This window comes from Osmerus mordax, chromosome 27 (assembly GCF_038355195.1).
Source record: "Osmerus mordax isolate fOsmMor3 chromosome 27, fOsmMor3.pri, whole genome shotgun sequence".
In the NCBI taxonomy this organism is placed as follows: Eukaryota; Metazoa; Chordata; class Actinopteri; order Osmeriformes; family Osmeridae; genus Osmerus; species Osmerus mordax.
The window spans coordinates 4,742,805-4,765,749 of record NC_090076.1 but is presented as its reverse complement, the minus strand read 5'-3'; the positions used below and the strand labels follow the sequence as shown (position 1 = coordinate 4,765,749).

General features: G+C 42.7%; 1 protein-coding gene across 1 annotated transcript; it reads left to right on the top strand.

Annotated features, from left to right (window-relative positions):
• The first annotated feature begins 2,448 nt into the window (after positions 1 to 2,448).
• Positions 2,449 to 5,662, top strand: LOC136937073 (cytochrome P450 2J4-like). The gene is made up of 9 exons (XM_067230823.1): positions 2,449 to 2,649; positions 2,746 to 2,905; positions 3,013 to 3,162; positions 3,370 to 3,530; positions 3,830 to 4,006; positions 4,139 to 4,280; positions 4,503 to 4,690; positions 4,790 to 4,931; positions 5,143 to 5,662. The coding sequence occupies exons 1-9, from the start codon at positions 2,449 to 2,451 to the stop codon at positions 5,322 to 5,324; spliced, it is 1,503 nt and encodes a 500-aa protein (XP_067086924.1). The 3' UTR covers positions 5,325 to 5,662.
• The last annotated feature ends 17,283 nt before the right edge of the window (positions 5,663 to 22,945 follow it).

The window sequence follows — 22,945 nt, the reverse complement described above, 5'->3', positions numbered from 1 at the left end:
AAACTTGACGGGTGAATGTGCGGTCCTCCACGCAAACTCTGACCCTCCCGTAGGCCTACGCACATTTTGGAAGCAGTTGGAATTGGCGACGCAGATGACCGTACTGTAGTCAGACTGCAGAAAGTGAATGTGGGAAGAACATTACTTGTAATATTTATATATTTTGTTTTCCTTACACACGCTTTTTTCACTCGATTTCATAATTATCATGAAGATTAAATCCAGCAGTGTTATTTGCTCTTGTACTGACTGATAATTGTTCCATAAACACCTTGTACAATCCAACTCAAATTTTAAATCAAAATTCAGCGCTGTATGTCTCACCCGATTGTCCACTACGGGATGTAGGAGGGGGAGATGCCCGAGCCCGACTGCATCGAATACAGGATAACATCACATATCCTACCTTTAGATAACTGCAGAACACATTGTATAACTAAATATATTTCTGTAATACTGTGCATATATCATCATATGTCAAAAACTGGAAAAACAGTCGTTAAGATCCCGCGCAATCGCTACACTCTACGTCCTCGTTATCAGTCCTTCAATAGACTACTTGTCCATAACAAAACACTTTTGTTTTCAAATTGTATCTCGAATTGCGGTATCACTGGCACAGTTGACGCCACTCGCACTGTTTTTTTTTTTTTTTGATTGGTGATCCAACGGCCACCAAATAATGTGGTTTTTGGGCCTCCACCAATAGGTTAACAGTGTCTGAGAAGTTGTCATGCGCCATGATTCACCGTGAAGAACAATCGCATGCCAGGGTCATTAATATACTGGATTAGCATTCATAATGTGCTTTGCATTGACCATTTATGGTTACAAATGGGCGTGTTCAGGGCGGGGTAAAATGCAGATTCACCTACGCACACTTGTGGGTAATCTGTGATTTATAAAGGGAACATTGCTTACAGGTGTGCGTACGCACGGTTTTATAAATCAGATTTTTTTTTTTTTGCGGACGCCATTTTAGGCTTTTGGGCGTACGTACACTTTTAGTAAGAAATGAATCCTACGCACAGTTTTATAAATGAGACCCCTGGGTCAGTAGTCTTGCATTGGCATTTTACACCAGTTGCACATTTTTGATGTAGGTACTTGGAAGGCCAGAGAATAATACATTGCAGTCCAATCAGGATGTAACAAATGCATGTATAAATCTTTCAGCGTCATCCTTTGAGAGGAAATTTCTTATTTTACCAATGTTACGTAGATGGAGAAATTCAGTTTTGGTAATGTTATTAATATGGTATTAGAATGAGAGGTCAGGGTCCATTGTGACTCCTAGATTTTTGTCAAGCTGCCAAGCTTTTGGAGACTTTGATGCCATTGAGGTCCAGGGTGAGATTGGACAGATTCTTCCTGTGTTTTTTAGGTAAAAGAATTTGCACCTCTGTTTTATCCAAGTTGAGAAGTAGGAAATTTGCTGTCATCCATGTTCTTATCACAGAGACACATGTTTCAGGAGCGTGTGGTTGGTCGACCGGGTTTAGGGACACGCATAGCTGGGAGTCATCTGCATAGCAGTGTTTTGCTGGTTCTCTCTAATCAACTTAGATAAGATTTCTGATCTGGTCCTGGTGAGGGCTTGCTTTTACTTGTGAGTAAAGGCTATCCTTCCAAGCCAAATGGAAAGTTTAGTGGTCTGCTAATTACGTTCCAGTTTTCTAGTGAACATTTTGAGAGTGCGGGTTTCCTCTGAATACCATGGAGCCATTTTCATATCTTGCTTCAAGTTCTCCTGGTAGTATATTAGCCAGTTCCAGGGCTTTGTTTGAGATTATGCAACGGCTACTAACAATTTTCTGAAAGCCTTCAGGGCTCTGGCATAGTTCCATTTTGAATGTAACCAGACAGTGGTCTGATAGTGTAGGATTGTGGGGGAAATCAGGGATAGCAGTGACGGCCTTGCTTAATGGATCTGTTGGGTCATCCACATGAATGTTGAAGTCACCCATAATTTGAAAATTATCAGTATACGTCACAAATTCAGCAGCAAAATCAGCAAATTCCTGTAAGAAGATGTAATACGGGCCTGGGGGCAACACAGAGTGGCTATACAAAATTATAAGCAAACTTGTGACACAATGCTACCAAAGAGATTGTTCTTTTCTCAAACTGTACACAAAAAAAACAGATACACATGGACACACAAGAAAAACATTATTTATTTTAGGTTTATTATTATGTTTCCTGTGCCTTGAGAGGAAACAGTGAGGCAGGAGTGAAGTGGGGCTAGAAAGTAAACACCACAATAGGAGAAAGGCTGTGAATTGAAGCATGATCTATGGACTAGAAGTACACAGCACACGCCTAGTCACGTGGTGAAACATGACCTGACAGAAAGAAGACTTATGCAATAATACAACACATAGTTCAGAAACCTTCTGACATAACCCAATAGAATCCTTTTCAACCACAGTCCGTTCTTAGAGCTGAATGAAGATGTCTCTGAGCTCAACACTTACAGAATGGCTGGACATTCCAAGTATTTTAGTTTTTATATGCATTTTCCTTTTGCTTACAAACATAATCAAAAACAAAGCTCCGAAGAATTTTCCCCCTGGACCTTTTTATCTGCCTTTCATTGGAGACTTACATCGTCTTGATTCTTCAAGACTTCACCTTCAATTTGATGAGGTATACCTAATGGTTTATCCTCATATATATAACCTTTACTAAAACATTATTCCAGGATGGCAGTCATGTCATGATATTTATTGATTTTATTGTCAGTTCTCCAAGAAATATGGAAAGATTTTCAGCCTCCGTGTAGGACAACCATGGGTCATTGTGAACGGACATAAGCTTGTGAAAGAGGCCTTGGTTCAAAATGGTGAAAACTTTGCAGACCGGCCGTCAATGCCCTTATTTGATGATATTATTGGAAACCGAGGTAAGTGTAATTACACAGCTGTGGTCAGGTCAACATCTTGTGAAGGGAATCATACAGTTTGACATCTGCTTTGTTACGTAGAGATGCCTCTGTGATATCATCGTCAGGTATTGTCATGTCTAATGGAAATAAGTGGAAACAACAGAGGAGATTTGCCCTCTCCACTCTGAGGAACTTTGGACTGGGCAAAAAGACCTTGGAGCCTTCCATTCATACCGAATGCCAATGTTTGAATGAGGCAATCATGGGTGAAAAAGGTATCTGGAATAATGGGTGCAATATGTGTTTACTCTGTTGCCTTGAAACTTCATTACTTATCAACTTTGAATATGACCTTGAAAATGATATTAATGTTTTAGTTATAGTAGTAATACACATATCACATTGATGGTTGGATTATTAAAGGTTTCAACAATGCAATTCCTGTATAATGAATTCCAGTTTTGTTTGTTTGTTTCCTTAAGGTAAACCATTTAACCCCCAGTTCCTAATGAACAACGCTGTCTCAAACGTGATTTGCTGCCTGGTGTTTGGGGACCGGTTTGAGTACAGTGACAGGGAGTTCCAAACCCTCCTGAAGATCATCAATGAGGCAATTCAGTTGGAAGGATCCATATGGGCTCTGGTAGAACCATTTAATCTCTTAAACTTTTAAATGTATTTGCTTTAAATCTTAGGTGTGTTTATCAAATGTATTATTTCCGTTTCATTCATTTAGCAGATGCTTTCATCCAAATAAATGTACAATGGGTGATTATATAACATACATGTATGTTATATAATCATCATCTTACATTATGTCGGTGTAGTCAAGGAACAGTTTGTATTTCCTAGCCACATTGCAAAGTAACGGAATTTATCTCAGGTACAAAGCGAGGTGAACATCTTGTATTAAAGAACTCACACAAGGTTGAATGTCTGCAGCTGTACAACCTGTTTCCTGCCATCATGAGACGAGTCCCTGGACCACACCAGAAGATCTTTTCCCACTGGAAGAAGGTCATCGCCTTCATAAAGACGAAGATTGAGGAGCACAGTGAGGGCTACGACCCGTCCTCTCCCAGGGACTTCATCGACTGTTTTGTGAAGGAGATTGAGAAGGTGTTTTAATTGAGTTAGTTTTAATACCTTGATTAGTTCTCTTTAAATTGATACAAGTGCACACGTTTCGAATTGTTCACCTTGATATTATATGTTTCATAATATATCAAAATGTCCTCTTTTTTTTCAAAGTTCAAGGATGACTCAGAGTCTGGGTTCGACTTAGAAAATTTGATTTATTGCACTCTGGATCTGTTTGTGGCTGGGACAGAAACCACCTCCACTACTTTGTACTGGGGACTGCTCTATATGATCAAATACCCAGACATTCAAGGTATGTGTTCAAGTGACTACACCCCCCCCCCCGATCGCCTCTTACGATACTGTTATTTATTATATCTGTGTGTGTATGTGTTTGTGTGTGCGTGTGTCTGTGTTTAAGGATGACATCAGTGTGTGTGTGCGTGCTTGAAAGGCGTGCATGCATCACATTAGGGCCCCGTTTCTGTATTGCTTGAGTTCACATCCCATCCTGTCGTTCCGTATCCCTCTGTAGAAAAGGTCCAGAGAGAGATCGCCGCTGTGGTTGGCTCGTCACGCCCAGTCTCCGTTGCAGACAGGGACAACATGCCCTACACGGATGCAGTCATCCACGAGATCCAGAGAATAGGAAATATCATCCCCCTCAATGTATCTCGCATGGCCACCAAGGACACTCAGCTGGGTGGATACACCATCCCAAAGGTCAGACATCGGGGATGGTCCTGTGACAGGACATTTGGACCAATGAGGCCTCATGACTGAAATATTCAGTGACTCAGCGTTTTGTGATGTTGTCCTAAGGGCACCTTGGTGGCGGGCACTCTCACATCTGTCCTGTTTGACGAAAGCGAGTGGGAGACCCCGAATACGTTCAACCCGGGACACTTCCTGGACAAGGACGGCAAATTCAGACGAAGAGACGCCTTCCTCCCATTTTCTGCAGGTAAATCAACAGTATCTCCTTGATACAGTCTGACCACAGCTTGCACTTAATGCACAGAGAATACCTATGCCAGACATCATACACTTCTCTATTCAGCATCCTTGACATCCCAGGGCAGTTATGTCTTTCCTGAACATCTTAGACATTATTTGGCTTTCTTTGGAGCGCTGGTTTGTGAATTCTTGCTCTGTCTTTGGGACCTCCATCCCAGGTAAGAGAGTGTGTCCCGGGGAACAGCTGGCAAGGATGGAGCTTTTCCTCTTCTTCACCTCCCTCCTCCAGGAGTTCACCTTCTCCGCTCCTCCCGGCACCACACCAAGCTTGGAATATCAGATAGGTGTCACACATGGGCCCATGCCCTACCGACTGTGCGCTGCCTCGCGCTGCAACTAAGTCTCACCTTCAAAACGACAGTCCCCTGGCAGGCTGAGCAGGGAGATACAAAATGGCAGTTTCGTGCACTTAGCATTCGGAGGGTATTGTTGTTGTCGGATGATGAGGTGAATGTGTTGCTATTTGTATTGCTGTGGTACAGGGAGCGCAAGGCTTAAACATAATGAATAGATCACACAGTGATATGAATGGTCTGTCATCATAATCTTGTTGTAGGGTAGAAATAAACTATGAAACTGATTGTTTCGTGAGCACAGTCAATATGGTGTTTTACGAGAGCATATCTCATTTGACTGTAAGTGTAACTGCAACATGTTAAATAAAGTTGACAAAAACGACACTATTGTTGTTCTTATAAAATGTGAAGGTCACCGTATTCTTGATTAACCTATCACTCTTTAGGACGGCTGTTACCATGTGCCTGTTTTCAAATGAAATACCATAGATTCACCCAACAAACACATAACATTTAGTCATTTAGCAGACGCTCTTATCCAGAGCGATAACGTGTCTGACAGCCAATAAGAGAAGGATGACCCTCTTTTCTGGATTTTTCAAAAACTTGTACTTATTACATGATATCGCTACAATCTTTAGAATGAGGAAGCAAACAGAAATAGGATTGCAGATGACGAACAGGCAAAGAGACACCCACAATCTTCTGAGGTGAGGTGGTCACTGGGACCTGATTCCTCACCCTGTCTGTATGGTTTTGTGGGTAGGAACTCACTAAGATGGCACTCTCATGGAAATTATAACAGTTATGACTTGGCCCCAGATGTTGTACCCAGTCCAGGGAACAACTTTGAAGTACATAAAAAAAAGCTTCAGGCAAGCAACTTCTCTTCAGTGACATTTATTGCAGACAAGTTTCTGAGCAATCTCTTTGCCAAAGCTAGCATATGTGAATGTACATTTGCTTGAGAAAGAGGTTATTCTGGTTTGGGGTCGGGGCACTTAGTTATGGCGTGGTGGGATAATGTATACAAGAAATATAACGTTACAGAAATCCCTTTGTTATTACCTTGGATGCTACAGTCAGTACAAACCCACACTCAACAGCAGCTGCACATAGCCCTTGATAGAGAGAGGTAAAACAGATTAACAGAGGAACATTTTCCACTTACATTACATTTAATATCAAAAACTAGGACTAAATCTTAAGATTAAAACCATTCACAGAGAATGCCACAGGATAAAATGTTCCAGTTTTTTTCTCTTTTTTTATGCTTATCCAAAGAAATCGTGATGCTGCAGATAAAATATTGGGTGGCACACAACTTTGCTTTTAAACCCAGGATAATTAACGAAGTCATCGCCATCACATTTACATTACATTTACATTTAGTCATTTAGCAGACGCTCTTATCCAGAGCGACTTACAGCAAGTACAGGGACATTCCCCCGAGGCAAGTAGGGTGAAGTGCCTTGCCCAAGGACACAACGTCATTTGGCACAGCCGGGAATCGAACTGGCAACCTTCTGATTACTAGCCCGATTCCCTAACCGTTCAGCCACCTGACTCCCATCACAATCACAATTAGAACTCAGTATTTACTTTGCGATCCCACTGAATTTGGGCTGAATGTGTCTGGTCTGACACAAATGGAATAAAGAGACTTCTGATTTCTGTAATCAAACATGTAGTTCTGAAACAATCACTAAATTACAAGGAAATGACATTTCAATGTATGCTGTTTGTTATCACTGTTGTAATTACAGCATCACTATATACATTAAGAATAACAGTTAATCAATAAATGTGTGTGATGCTTCTCGTACTCGTGTGGCGATATAGTAAATTAGTTGGTGTCAATGTATTACACTGGTATGGGAGAAAAAAACTCAACACTAATTGATGGACATCCAACCTGTTCCCCAATTTTTTCCCCTCACCTGGCAAACAGCATAATAAGGATTGAACAGATTAAATAGGAGAAAGCTGATTTGATAGTCACTGTACTTAAACTACAGCACTGTACATTAAAGAGTGAATGCATACTGTACGTGATCAGGGAAGGTAACTGGGGTTTACAGTGGGTCACACAAGGTCACAAGTGCAATGTATACAGTCACATTAGATAGCTACAGAGAAAAAAAAGGCCCAAGAAAAGTCATTCAAGATCTCTCTTTCGACTGTTCTCTCCGAAGATGATGATTCCAGTTTTACCGTTCACCGATTCCTCCTTGCAAGTGCTCCACCTCAGCATTTGTGACCATAAAAATAGCCAACATGATGCCAAGCCAAACACGACACTGTTGAGTGATGAACAGTGTAAATATGTTTGGTTTTCAGTAGACAAGACTTCTCCACTTGTCAATGGAAAGACAAGCCAGCTTTAATTCTCTCAGGGAAACATTAAAAAGTGAAACATTGGTTTAAGTCCCACTGTGTGTATCCAGAGGCAGTTGTAACGTCTCATCTATGTTGACGACCAGATCTTCTGGCTTGGATGCGCCCAGATAATTACTGGGGTTATGGGTAATGTAGTTCATTTCCACCATTCGTGGCCTTTCACTCATCTCACTCATCTCGTTCGTGCTGTTCGTTATACAGTTGATGTCACTCTTGCTTCTGTTGGTCGCGCGACGAGATCCAAACACCCACTCTATAAAGAGACAGAAATGAATGACACTTGCATTCGGCCATTCAACACAGATGCACATCCACGAGAAGCATTTATCAATGCCCTTGTGTGGCACCTCTAAATAAATTCAGGCAAATATTACCATTCCCAGGCCTCAAGCTGTAATGAATACATTTAGAAACACAAACAATTGGGACACTTTGGCACATTATGGATGCATGCAACATTGTATTCATTATATGCAATGCAAACTATACTGACTGAGGGGGAAAAAAGGTTTTAAATATGTTACAGTTAAATCGGTGTCATTCCAGGTCGTTTTTTTTTACAGTTGTGACTGAGACGCCTCATAAAGTCTGTTGTCACTGTACTGAGACAATGACCCCAACGGTAGGATAGAGGGTGTGTGTCTACAGCATGCTGATGTCTAGCACGTGGACAGCGAAAGACAACAGAGGTAGATCGAGCCAGACAGTAAAGGTGAACATAGGGGATAAAACCTTAAATGTGTGTCAGAGAGCAAAAAAAACACGCTGGAACTTAATTCCAGTAATGATAGGGTTTAGCATTCATAATTCCATTGGAGGCAAAACTGCATCAAATTGTTTCTGGGTAGATGCCTGCCGCGAACCTATCCTATCGCGTGTGGGAGAGCGATTTCGATTGGGAGACATCAATCACTGTTAGATAGGGAAGTGGAATTAAGGCAGACAGGCAGTGTGAAGGGAAAGCAGAAGGATGAGTCCATGGTGAAATTGGGTTCTCCGACACAGTGACACACACACACACACACCCACGATGCTCGTCCGTGGGTCTATGCGTCGTGACTTAAACCGGTGACAAAAAATGTATTGCATGAATGCAAAGACTTGAGTACATAGAAACACCAGACACATTTTATTGAAAGAAACAACCGATATTTTATCCATGCAAAATTGGATATTGCATATCCTTCATGTATAAATCAATTTCAGTTCTACCTTTGTCTGCGATGTGGGATGAAAATCCAACAAATAAATTCCTCGGATTCCTTGTGTCTGACCCTTCCCGTGTCACATCCTGTTAAGGGTGTGGCAGCGTCACACTAGAACCAGGGGCCAAGAGGCTCTCTATGACACCCTGGGGAGGAAGGACACGCCCTCTGCGGGCACAACAGCCTGCACATTTACACCTCAAGAACACGGCCAGGAAACCAAAACATCCAGTGCAGAGAGAGCAGGGGAGTGTTGAGGGATATGTGTGGGGGAAGCGGGTTAGCAAACACAGGCAGGGGCCGCTTCCAGCATGTGAGTGGGTCAGGGTAAATCTCTGGGGCTGGTTGAGTGCTGGGGAAGGATGTTTCGGCATGGCATCTGCTAGCTGGTTCACTAAGCCTGACTTCCACCTGGTGTAAAGGTAGACTGTAGGAACAGGCACATTCCAGAATAAACACAATTGGGTTGTTTTTCTCATTCCTACCTATTCAATGATTACAGTAAATATTTGTCTTCTGTCAATACCAAACTTGTAGATTGGCATTGGCTTGGCCAGATGGGTCTACATTGGTACCATAACATATTCATTGCTGTATGTAGAGATGGGGAATTCAAAGGGGAAATTATTCTCAGGCCCTGTCATAGTGCTGAACACACACACACATACATACACCAAAAAACTGGTGCCAAAATGCAGAACAAATGTTCCATCCTCTGATTCATGACTTTCATTTTTCTTTTCGCTTGCAGTATTTTGACAGTTATACATTTATGGCTTCACTATTGTTTTAACTACTTATTTGATTTCATTTAATTGTTTGTCCGGTTGTGTTTTTTCCTATTGTATTTGTTGTGACTCCTGAACACCTGGCAGCTGACAATGAATTCCAAAACCATAAATCAACAGAAACACACACGTAGTCCCGCAAATACAAACACAATCACAGAGATATAAAAAACAAACGCAAACACACACTTCTGCATCCACAAAGATTACAGTATCTTTCTACAGTCAGAATATTATTCTGAACAATTCATCAGTGTCAGATAACTCTGCCTTTATCTCTGTTTTGCACCAAGGTCAAATTCCTCAGTGTGGGAGCTGTCATGCTCTTGTTGAATGTTAAGACAATTACTATATGTGGCGTATTGTATACCATTTAAGGAAATATAGTTGTAGCCTACATGCAGAATGCACATATTTGGTCACATTAAGAGACGTACATATTCGGCCAGATTAACAGACATGAGAATACAGGCCGTGTATGTGTCAGCTAAACTTACTGCTGGTGTGAGGCAATGAGCCAAAACTTTACATCCATAACAATCCCTCACACAGATGCTCATGCTAACATCATGTGCTTGACACAGAGAAACACACACACAATTTCTCTGTCCCCCCTCTGTCTTTCTCTCCCTGTTAAGCTCTCTCTCTCACACTCTCTGACACACATCCACACACATTTTGAGCACAAAATGTGACACATACCAATTAGGTCATGAACCAGATCCTTGACCAGGTGGCCAACTATAGCGTAAGCCACTGCCACCACCACCAGAGCTGCCATGACCAAGTACAGTACGGCTTTGGGAAGGGGTATAGAGTCCCGGGCAGGAGTCCTGTAGTCTGTGTACAGAAGGTCGCTTTCGGAGTAAGAATATTGAAAAACATGCTCCATGCCGGAAGTATGATTTGAATTAATCGGGGGGTTACTTGCGCTCATGCCGCTCAAGTCTGGCTCTAAAGCGGTCACCATGGTCGTGGTCACAGCCTCTGCTTTGTCTATTCCCTTGTGGACGAAACCCGCCGTTCTGTTCACAAGCGGCAATATTTGAGAGAGGAAATAGCTCCAGTCCTTAATTGCACTGATGTTGCATAAAAACATGATTCCTTAATACTATCCCAGCAAGGATGAGTAATGCTGTAAAAACGAGCGATTTACTGACATGTCACCGCCGTGAAAGCCTATTCAGAAAAGTGACAGTGGCCATAAAAAAAATGAAATCTCCAAACTTATCATTGTCCTTCATAAAGGTTGAGTGCAGGTAATTATTTTGGTAAATCCAACAGGTTTCCTTAGACGAGGGGCACCAGAGAGTGGGTTACATCCGCTATCACGACTGAAAATCATCGATTTGATGGAATCAGTCAAGACTGCTGCATCCCGACAGCCTGAAATTCGAAATATTGACGGAAAAGACCCGGCAGGGTAAAGTTTTCAAACCAAGTGCCAATTTATTGACTTACCTAAAATGAATCACTTGTGTAATAACATGTAGGCTACTTAGATAAATCGACTACATGATTTTAGTCAAAAATCGGGATTAATATGTCTTCAATGCCTAGGAGTAATCCATGATGGACGGTAAACTATTTCGATTGATTGGCAAGGATGCGATGTCATCGTGTCCTTCAACCTGGAAAAAAAAAACATCTCAAAATGTCCTTTGCATTTTTTTCACGACCTCAAACACGTGTGAAATTTGTATGCGAGAGCATTTCAAAGTAGTCGATGTTGGGCTACGCTGTGACTGCACAGTTCTCGGTTTCGCGCGTCAAATGATTTGGATTAGCATAATTGCACGAAAGAAACTGGAACCTGAAAAAGTAACGACAGCATGGCCTCGCCGTTCGGCTGCTCACGATGGTCCGGTTAAGGTAAATCACGACGAGCTGTGCGCTCCCCAGTTACGGTTTCGTGGGTTTCTCTGATGTAGTTTTGTGTGCGTGTGTGTGCGCGGGCGTGTGTGTGTGTGAGTGTATGAAGTGACTCGATATTGAGCGCTGTCCAGTGCTGAAATACAGACGGAGACGCATGCCAGTCCCTTCTTCAGGTTTGATTGTGTAATAAATCTTGTGTGGATAATAGATACTTTTATCTAGGCCATATGGATATGGGTTGTATATGGATATGGCTGTTCGGGTAACTCTGCAGATATGTTAATGTAGCCTAAATATACTTTTTGTTGTTGCAGGACGATATTACACGTTATTACATTTTACAATACAAGTCTGTGATTAGCACCTTTCTGTGCTCTTGTTAGGTACAATCACTAGACAAATAAACCAACAAAACCTAATACACCAAAATAACGTCATGAGATTAGATATCCTTAGACCAGAAGTGGAGGGTGGTTAGACGTAGCCTACTGATTAAAGCGGGACATGCCCCCAACGCACGTGCGCTGAAACGCACGGATACACACACACACTTGCTGTCCCATTAGACCCACAGAGGAAGTTTTTGTAACACATTTAAAAGTACAAGATACAACTCACAGCTTGAGGAAACTCTATTTGACTTGCTAAAGACTTCCTAGCAATAAATTATCCTGTCTATCAGATAAGAAAAACAAATGATTAGAAAATCTATAACTATCTATATCTATAACTAAAATGCATTTGCATTTGTATATTTACAACCATTTTAGGGTGAAAACCAAGCAAAATACTAAATAAACATATGAAGACATTAACACCCTTTAGATTTAACATGTTCATTTAACATAATTTTATTCATATACCTTTGCATTTGCCTGTGTGCATAAACTACCACAGGTCACGGTTGGAAGCAACACTTTCTACACCTCAAACACAATTTACATTCATACCCTTGTACACTTAAGGTGACGGTGTGGAGTCTGAATTGGTGTTGTTCTCCAGTGCATGTCCCCTTCACAGTGCCTGAGTTCTACATGCTGAGTTGAAGGAAGCATTGGGGATGGAAGCTACCTGCAGGTCTATAAGATTTTCTTTTATTCTCAACCAATCCCTGCTCCAAGCATTGTAACTCAAGAGCCTCCGGCATACTCTTCTCCACGGAAAGGGCATGTTGAATTGATGTTGGAGGCTTGAACCGGAGACGCCACCCAACCGGTGACGAGCGACGTCCTACCGTCAACATATCCCCTCTTTCTTTCATTTCCTTTTGCGGCGCAGGTCATCGAGCCGTTGGCCACAGCGGCCATCTTTGGCACGTCAATTATCTTTCGTGATGTTTAGTCTACCTCTGTGGCTTTGTGGGGCCTCATACCCCATTCCCTCTCCTTTCTGGGAAGATGACTAGACTCAATTAAGATCACATCAGTGGTTTCAAAGAGTGGCTCTGGCAAAATGTATTGGAGTCGCTGACCCCTAAATAAATCATTGCGCAGGACAGAAAAGAATGAGTCATTCAGTGTGACATCATAGCCCTCAATAGAGCTTCCAAAATGGCCAAAGGAGTTCAACAACCGATGTTCCGAGGTGAACAAACTTTTAAGATGTCTGAGCGAGACACACAGACAGTGACTATTCGCCCTGTACCTATACAGTCCTCGAATGAAAGATTAATCTTCATACACACTTTTTTGTTGGAACTCTAAGCAGAATGTGATTTTTAATTAGATCCCCTTAGACATTGAGACATCAGTCTCATTTAGGAACCAGGCTTGTTTAGAAGTTTAAACGTCATAGATGGGTGGAGCTTGTTCGGCAGCTGAATGCACATTTCCTAGTCAGTGTTTCATTGCATTTAACCAAATCACACAGTTGTTCGCGTAAACATAACCCAAATCCTTAGCCCTTAAAGTGTTTGCTGTTTTACTGCCGATATAAATTGCCATACTGCTGATACTTGTAATACATATAGGTTCAGGTTATTTGTGTTCTACGTCAAATTGCACATGGGCCGGTCCAGTAGAAGTTCCACTAATTGTGGTTCTCATCATCATCTATTACCGTTTTAGACTGGAAGGCCTTTCGTTCATTATCATACTTAGTACTGAAGGTATTTACAGTTTCAAAAAGACAGTTGTTTTTGTCGATGAGCCACTAATCAGAGAGTCATTTATGCAGAACTTTAAATCCCTTGAAAAGTGTGATCATTTGTCCCCCAAGGCATCCCTTCCCTCCGAGTTACAGCTGGTTCAGGTGTATGATGACGATAAGATAGAATCAACCCTTCACGCTGAGATCCACTGTATCCCAAACGTGTGTGACTGCGTTCAATGGCAGAAGTGCTCCTGCTCATGACTGCTGCACGACAACCTTGTTCACTTGGCGATCCAACTGAACAGGGTGCGCCAATAAATAACGATGGTCGCACACTGGGAAGAATCTGATTGACTCGATTGAGCGTAACCATTCAGGCATGATTTTGAATGAGTACTAGTGAACGAGAGGGATTTGCAGAGGCGAGTGGTTACAGAGAAAGCAAGAGGGAAAGAGGGTGTATGAATGAGTGAGAGAGAGAGAGCGAGCGAGAGAGGATTTGTAAATGAGTGAGAGAGAGAGAGGGGGGGGGGGGGTAGAGAGAGAGAGCATGACCACCATCCCAGCTAATCAGCCAGGATTCAGATGGCAGCAAGGGACACTAGCTCTCAATCGGGTCCTGCTGAATAATAAAGAGTCCCTGTCTATGTGGCTCATCTGACTGCCTGATGAAAATGATCCCTCCCTTCTGGGCTCATGTACTTTAATCAGATATGACCCCGGGCCAGACAAATGCCTGATTCCACCTCTGTACTCATCCATTCCCTTATTCTATCATTCTCTTTCCCTTTTTCCGATCTGCTTAAGCTCTCTGGTGTCACAGCTCTTTTCACTTCTCTCATTTGCTGGCTGGATGGATAGACAGTCATTTTCTCTCCTTAAAACCATAGTGGTCAGAATCCTTTCTTTCGTGTCTGATCTTAATCCTGTCTAGTCCTTACGTGAGCTCAGTCCCAGGGAGTGGATTCACTTTCAATACAGACCCTTCGATCGTTATCTAAACCCTCACCTTCCTCATGTCTGACCTATAAATCCAAACACTGAAACCAGTGACCGAATGGAATTTTGCTAATTCACATTTCCAGATACACTGTGAAGTTATTATGATAAATGTATAAATTTATTATTATATAATTTTTCATTTTTGAAACCGTGAAGATTTCACGGATGCATTCAGGGTTGAAAACAGTGGAACGGGCCTAAAGGCTTCTGTCCAAAGGAGGCTTCTTCTTTTCCTGTGAGTCAAGGGTGTTTTTTCAGTCTAATTGCAATCAGTGGCATTGTATATAGACCATTCCATCCTCCCGCACCATCCACGATGTAGTAGCTGCTCATCGACAGTGGAGACCACTTTGAACGATTCCGTTCTGAGCAACTGCAGAATTCAACTGCAGAAGTCTGTGTGATACGTGAAACCATCTTGTTCGCGTCTTTATCTGACTGCCTCCTTATCTCCGTTTTAATCCTATAGTCTCATTTCAAACCAGGTGTGTGAGTGTACGAACGTCATGACGCATTAAGCCTCACAGAACTGCCGCCGGAGCACTTAGGAGCCATTAATTAGTCTGTTGGTCTCAAGGCTCGAGTTATAAACGTAATTAATGGCCCCCACCTGTTAGAGACAACTTGCAGGCCGTTCTCTGTGCAAATATACAGAAGCTGACTCAGTGTGGACACAGAATATTCTGAATAAACCCCCCAAAGTATCCAGACATGAAACATTGCTGATGTTTGTTCTGTTCACGTCAGCCCAGCTACAGATCACCAGACGAATCGTACTGGGGAAAGGCTCCAGCACCGATAGCACATGGATTAAATGGCAAATGAAATCTGCCTGGCAACACTGACTGAGTCCATCCACTAAAAGTCTGCCCCCTACTTTTGTTTTAAAGTTGTGTGCATTTCAAACCTGCATCTATTAGGTTTTGAATTGAGAATGTGGATCTCTGTTCTGATTTGAGGTTCTGATGGTGGAATGTGCTACTAGGTGCCACCTGGATGGGCCTGGACATCTTTTGTAACATTTGTCAAAGAGGCAAATGGAATCTTTGGGAAATATCACAGACATTGTGAGAATGTTGTTGACAGTCTACATGTTCTTTGAGTCACTCAAAGGACTTTGAGTCATCCTTAATTGTGTGATATAGGCACTTTTATCTGGAGCAGCAGTTTAAATTGGATTGGTGATTTATTTGTCACAATTGGTTTATTTGTTTAATTAACATCAGATTTACATTTAGTAGACGCTCTTATCCAGAGCGACTTAGAGTAAGTACAGGGACATTTCCCCCGAGGCAAGTAGGGTGAAGTGCCTTGCCCAAGGACACAACGTCATTTGACACGGCCGGGAATCGAACCAGAAACCTTCTGATTACTAGCCCGATTCTCTAACTGCTCAGCCACCTGACTCCCAGATAGAAAAGATAGTCTGTGACTGGGTTTGGTTATCCTCCTACCACTGTGCAGTATTTCCCCTGGAGTTTGAAAGTCAATAAGATACCCAGTCTTATTGATTTCTGACCAAGGAAATAAAATTGACCTGATACAGTCATCCCTCCATGAAGTCCTCTATCAAATGTGTTAATCCCTCTCTATCTCTGCTTTAGATCACACACACATAATGCACACACACATTCACACACTGCCCCCCCCCCCCCCAACAAAAAAAACTATGAGCAATGGCCTAAACAATTGACCTAAGACTTGTCGGTTATAATGATAAGACTCATTCATAATTCAGCAATTTATCGCCATATGTTGACAACCTGTTCTCCATCATTGAGTGTGCATGGGGTTGGGGCACCTTTACCTCACATGGAAAACAGAATATTTTGCCAAGCTCAGCTTGGCATGGAAATGTGAAAATAGGAAATTGTTACCGATAGTTAACAGGTTTGTTTTGTTTACGTAAGGAAAACCTACAGTGTGTGTGATGGAGACAGAGGGAGGTGTGCTGCTTAAACTCCCCGCTTTCCTGAAGCTACCAACCACAGAAAAGGTTACACATGCCGTTAACAAGAAATACTGGATAAGCACTAATCTGGGGAAAATGAGTTGTACCTGGGCCTGCCTCACTTAGTATGGAAATTGAAAGCCATAAATTGAGCGTCAGACTTGGTGAGGTCTCCTAAAGTTTGTGGTAATTGAGTTGCCTGTCCTTCCATCAAGTCTACTGTGAATGCCAAGGTGTGTGCGTGCGTGTGTTGGGGGATGGGGGGTGTATGTGAGTGGCGGTCGAGTATGATTGGAGATTCTGGTGGGGTATGTGAAGGTTGGACGCAACTACAGTGCCATCTTTATAAGACTCATAAAGAGTGCACGCTGTACTTTACACTCCTTACCAGCCACACAAATAATTGAGGGACAAAGTTCTAGTGGCAGTGACCTGTCACTGATAAGCACCTGTTTGTCCGTTTCATGCGGTAGTTACATACATCACCTGTACACACCGCCTAAAGACAACTTGGAATGGGGATGGTGCACAGCTCATATCAACTCTTTCTCTCTGTAAAAGAGTGATGACTTTTAGTCCGGTAGGTTCTAAAATGAAGTATGAATAGGTTAAGAATTAGCATGCTGATCAGTGCGGCAGCAGATTGCAGACCTAAACTGATAAGGATCTGGAAGTGGCTTTGGTCCACAGGCAGTTTCGTTTTTTTTATTAATCGCTCGCCATCATTATCCTCTTTACCAATGAGCACACACCAATCCTCGTTCATTAAGCACATCAGATCAGATATCCCTATTCAAAGAAGATTAATTTCTAAATGGGGACATTTCAACCCACGCTAGTGTACAATAATCTATATCAAAGAGAAAAGGAGGATGCTTGAATTTAGAGTGAGTCATGCTTTTACTTTGCTATGAGGACTGGGGATAGTTTGTCGCTAACTGAACATGTTATGATGGCAGAGCTGACAAGAGTTTGGTGAGATGTGCTGAGACCGCCATTGTTGACCCTGCTCAGGGATTAAAACGCTGACAGCTATTCCTCCGACGGGCCTCCACAATTACAAGCTTCTTGCAAAGGTCCTGAAACAAAAACTATCACCATTTAAACATAACGTTCTAGCTAAGCTTTTAGCTTGAAAGCTCTGGTGTCACGTGCAGACTTGTCTGGTCTTTGAGGCAAATCGCTGGTCTCAAAGACCAGAGAAGTTGTCGATTCCCCTTTAGAGTCTGCACAGAACACCAGAGCAAGCAAACTAAAAACTTAGCCAGCTGGAATGTTGTGTCGAAATTTTGGGGGATCGTGACCCGTGCGCCTGTGCCCTGGGGATGGCGGCCATTATCACTGTGCCAGGTGGGCTTCCGGAAGAGGATGCAGTTGACAGTTGGCACAGGTCACCACCCTGTCCTCTTCTCACCCCTTGCAACCTGACCCCTGCCCACCCTGTCATTTCCCCACCACCGCTAAAAGCCAAGAAGAAAGTCAAACATGTCCGTGGTTGCAATTCCAAACCATTATTAGCAGTCTTTTATAGAGGACATGAATTCCATGTTTTAAGGGAGTCAGGTGGCTGAGCGGTGAGGGAGTCGGGCTAGTAATCTGAAGGTTGCAAGTTCGATTCCCGGCCGTGTCAATTGACGTTGTGTCCTTGGGCAAGGCACTTCACCCTAGTTGCTTCGGGGGGAATGTCCCTGTACTCACTGTAAGTCGCTCTGGATAAGAGCGTCTGCTAAATGACTAAATGTAAATGTTTAAGCACTGTTCAGTATGTTTCAGAAACTCCACCGGAATGTGACAAGACACCAGCATTGCGTGAACACGCCCCGATGTTTCTACTTGAGCGGGATCAAAGACAAATTGAGCCCTCCAACGCTCAGATGGGGCTGTCCCCTTTGAGCAGACACAAGGCAGGAGTGTGTTTTTAATTCAACCTTAATGGAGCCCATCCATGTTGCTTGACAGTTTCTTTGAAAGGATGAAGCCCCGCTTGAGTTTTTACCAGAGTGGTAAAGATAATTAGCATTAGATCTCAATGAGACACTTGGGTCGTGTCTGCTGGTGTGTTGGGACAAGGTCTGTGGCAAGTCTGCCTGTGAGCTTCCTTAGCTAGCCAAAACGATGCTAATGATAACTGGAGATTGTATAGGAAATGAAGAATGTGCTGAAATGAAAATGAAACGTTTTTGTTTCGTTTTAGCTCACACATTCTAGTCATGTAAGAAAGCCGGCAGTGGTGACCACCTTCATCACATCTTTGTGTTTCCTGCCAGCGTGTTCCATGATAAAACTGAAGGGCATCAAGGACAATAGTGAGTTATGGGTTCCAACCAATTCACAGCTTGCCTTCTCCGAATCCCCTCCCCACCACACATCCTGTTTATTGCGTGCTATGGTCTCCAAACGGCAGACCATCAGAAAGGGCACCGCACAACAACAAAAAAGTGAAACTTTCTCCAGAAAATACTAGCATTATTTAAATTGTTGTATTCTTAGATTGTTTCGTTCTTAGAAATCGTTAAACCTTTGTACTCTTAAGATTCGTATATGTTTAGTGTTTTGCACCTCCCTGCCACAGTAAATTCCGTATTTATATAACATACATGGCGAATAAACCGAATTCTGATTCTGATTCATAGATCACAGCTTAATAGATTACCTAAACCCTAGAATCCTCATAAAGTTACATTTTCCAGCCAGCTGCAAGCATTTTCCAAACAGACTTTGTTTGAATGCAGATGTCGTGACTCCAGAATATGACAGTGGGAGAGGACGTGGGTGGTGTCAGGATTGTTTCCTGCCCTCCTCTACGACAAACCCGGCAGAATCTGAAGAGCCGGCTGTGGTCGTTTATGAGGTCACATATGAACTGTGAAAGGGTCTCCCTATGGACACCATAAAGAAGCCTTCTGTGACATGCTTGCATGTAAAAAGGGCTATACAAATACATTTTGATTGATTAAAGACAATCTGTGTCCTCCTTTATTGTTGAGTCTCTCTCTCTTTCTGTCTCTCTCTCTCTGTCTCTCTCTCTCTCTGTCTCTCTTTTTCTCTCTCTCTCTCTCTACAGCGCTTAACAAGATTAATGTGCTCTTCATGATCATCAAACCAAGCACTTTTATGATCGTTTTCACAGTCCATGATTTCTTCTGGCTCAGCCGCAGTACGTAAAGAAAGAGAGAGCGTGACTGCAGCAGAGTGACTTTGCTCTTTATTTTTCCATATAAAGTCAAACCATGACTCAGGTCAGTTGTGGAAACTCGCTCTCTGTATCTTAAAATCAGATTATGGTTGTGTGAAGTACTTGTTTTAGAGTGCATGTCCGCATTCTGTTCATTGAGACTCGTTGTTTTGTTTATGTTCATGCCCCTCTCTCTCTCTCTCTCTCTCTCTCTCTCTCTCTCTCTCTCTCTGTCTCTCTCTCTCTGTCTCTCTCTGTCTGTGTGTCTCTCTCTATCTATCTTGTAAAACTGATTATGGTGGTGTGCAGTTCTTGTTTTAGAGTGCATGTCCGCAATCTGATCATTGAGGCTCATTGTTTTGTTTATGTTCATGCCTCTCTCTCTCACATTTGTCTCACTCACTCTCTATCTGTCTGTCTGTCTGTCTGTCTCTCTCTCTCTCTCTCTCTCTCTCTCTCTCTCTCTCTCTCTCTCTCTCTCTCTCTCTCTCTCTCGGCATGGGTGAGATGGACATGTACAAGGTAAAGTCAGAGTGAGTGACTGTCACCTTTTGTGGCCGCCTCTGCAGATAGTAATGCCACTATGATCAATACCACATTAATGCATTCCCCTTGCACTCCCTCCTGAGCACCCACTCCAAGGGTACCTGTCTTGGACGGGTCTCAGCCCAGTCATTCTGTTTCTTTAAGTCATGAATCATTTAACACTCAATCAGTTCTTCTCTCGGTCAACTTTAAGAGGAGAATTTATTTTGACAAGAAGCCCTAAACAATGCAACCCCTGTTTGTAGTGGAAGGTAGATCATATTCATGGATTGGCACCTAGAGCGACAGGGTAATCCACCAATAAATACAAATAATGTTCATAACTTAAGTCAAATCGAACCGACAATAGCATTGATGCATAGGAAATGAGAAAAAAAGAACTCAATCAAATATCGGTCCAGCTAGGTTTCCACCGTCCTTACAATCCGTAGGAAGATTTACTCTGGAATGTTTGGGAATGGAAATCTGGGGAGCAAATCGAAAACATGGTCCCATTTTCTATATAATCACATTCCAGATATGTCCCCCCCCTTTGCTCGCTTGTAGCCGGATAGAAGATTCATTTTGCCTTCTGGTATGTTCTGTCGCCTACCCTTCCATCACAGGCGTGATAAAGAGAGCCTTGACAAATGGAATTGTTTTTAACGGCCATCCTAGACCACCCCCCTCCACCACCACCGCCACCATGATGAAACACATTTGTTTATCCGATTCCTCCCCTCCAGGCAAAAGGACGTTTTCTCAGCTCACCTCGTGTGTCACGGTGGCACATTCTCTTCTTTGCGGGATTAAATTATCACAAGGGAGGACAGGGTGAGCCGGGCTTGCGCCGACAAGGCCTCCACGATTCGTTCTCGTCACCACAGGGAGACTTCCCCCCTCTCTCTCTCTCCCAGCAGTGTCTGGCCCGCTCAGGCAATCATTAGTCCTAGCAGAGGAGAGACGCCGCTCGAGCACTGTACTGTGCCTACGTCGATTGAGATATCAACAAGGTCACAGGTAACTCTATAATTTCCCAAGGAGTTAACCTGACCCTCAGTAAATAAACACAGGCAGGGAGTGCTGTTATTAATTAAATGTCATTTGAGGTAATGAGGGTTGAAATGAGAAAAACCCTTATGAGGTGAGATGAACTATGAAGTATGTGGTTAGGGTAAAGATGTGACTCATTATTGTATCATTTATTTGATAGGGGAAGGGAGTATGGATGTGGGATGTATTGAATGATCCTTTTTTTCTAAAAATGTGAATCTAATTTCTTCTTTGTAATGATACAATTAATCAATGTCTGGTGGCGGGAAGTATTTGTTTATTACAGCTTCCTGTAAGAGAGAGAGAGAGAGAGAAAGAGAGAGAGACAGAGAGAGAGAGAGAGAGAGAGAGAGAGAGAGAGAAAGAAAGTGTGTATGTGTGTGTGTGTGTTGTCCTCTGTGCTGAATTGTGTCATTTTCTGTCAGAGGTACTGCCTAACTTTCTTTTAGATAACGAGATGGGTTGAAAGAGCTGGTGGACAGAATGGGATGTCATAACAATGACAAATGATATCCAATAATGTGGATTTACTCACAGCTATCACGCTCATTCGATTTTATTACAGTGACACTGATGGAAATAGCCAATTGGTAGCATGAAAATGGCAATGTCAGTGATCTGCTATTAATCAGGAGCATAAACAATTTTCAGATGAGATTGTTTTGCTTGTCTCTGTAACTCTCTCTCTCTTCCTGTCTCTCTCCCTTTCTATTACTCTGTCTCTCCCCCTGTAAGATTAGATGCACTAAGAGGCAAATCAGAGAGAGTAAAGCCATACTTTGCGAGTGGGTATGTCTGCCAGTCTGTCTTTATTGGCTGGTCCTTTTCCACATCGCTACCTAGTTAGAAGCACACACAGCATTGGAAGGGGAACCCCATTAGAAGTTGTTAAACAATACAGGTACTGGAACTAAGTACCTGTATTTGGGGCAGGTACTTAGTTCCAGGCTAAGTGGGCAAGGGAGATGTTTCCCACTCAAACAACTCAAGCATATTACAATGTAGCATTGACATCTTTGAAACGTTAACCGTTAAACGTTAACCGTTATGCAAAGTGAAACATCTCTTCCACCTTCAAATGTTTGATTTTCCATTCTTAAAATGGACCGGATCTCACGGAGTGTCCATCTTTGGAGACTTTTGGGAAACACGTCAGTGTGTGAACTTTCCAAAGAGAAAGGAAAACAACCAGGAAATGACACAATCTCCTCTCTCCCAGAGGCTGGACCGCCACATTATCTCCTCCCTGTATCTCTCTTTGTTTTAAAGGTAGAGCGACGGAGGGAGGGATGGAGGATATCAGAAGTGATGGAGTCTGCCATCAGGGATTGGAAGGGCCGTGGGGCCCTATCTTTCTCCGACAAGGCTTTAAAATGTTGTCTTGTCCGGAGCGAGTGGTTTCAATTTCCCTCTCTATCCCGCATAGGTGACAGAGTACACACGCCATGCCACAACTCAGACAGCCCAGATTCCAATCTAAACACTAATGAACAAGAGAAAGTGTGTGGGTGTGTGGCTATGAAGAGACTGTACACACAATTGCCACGCTCCAATGGTTCTTCCCCTAGCAGGAAAAGGTATGCAAACAGTAAAAACACTT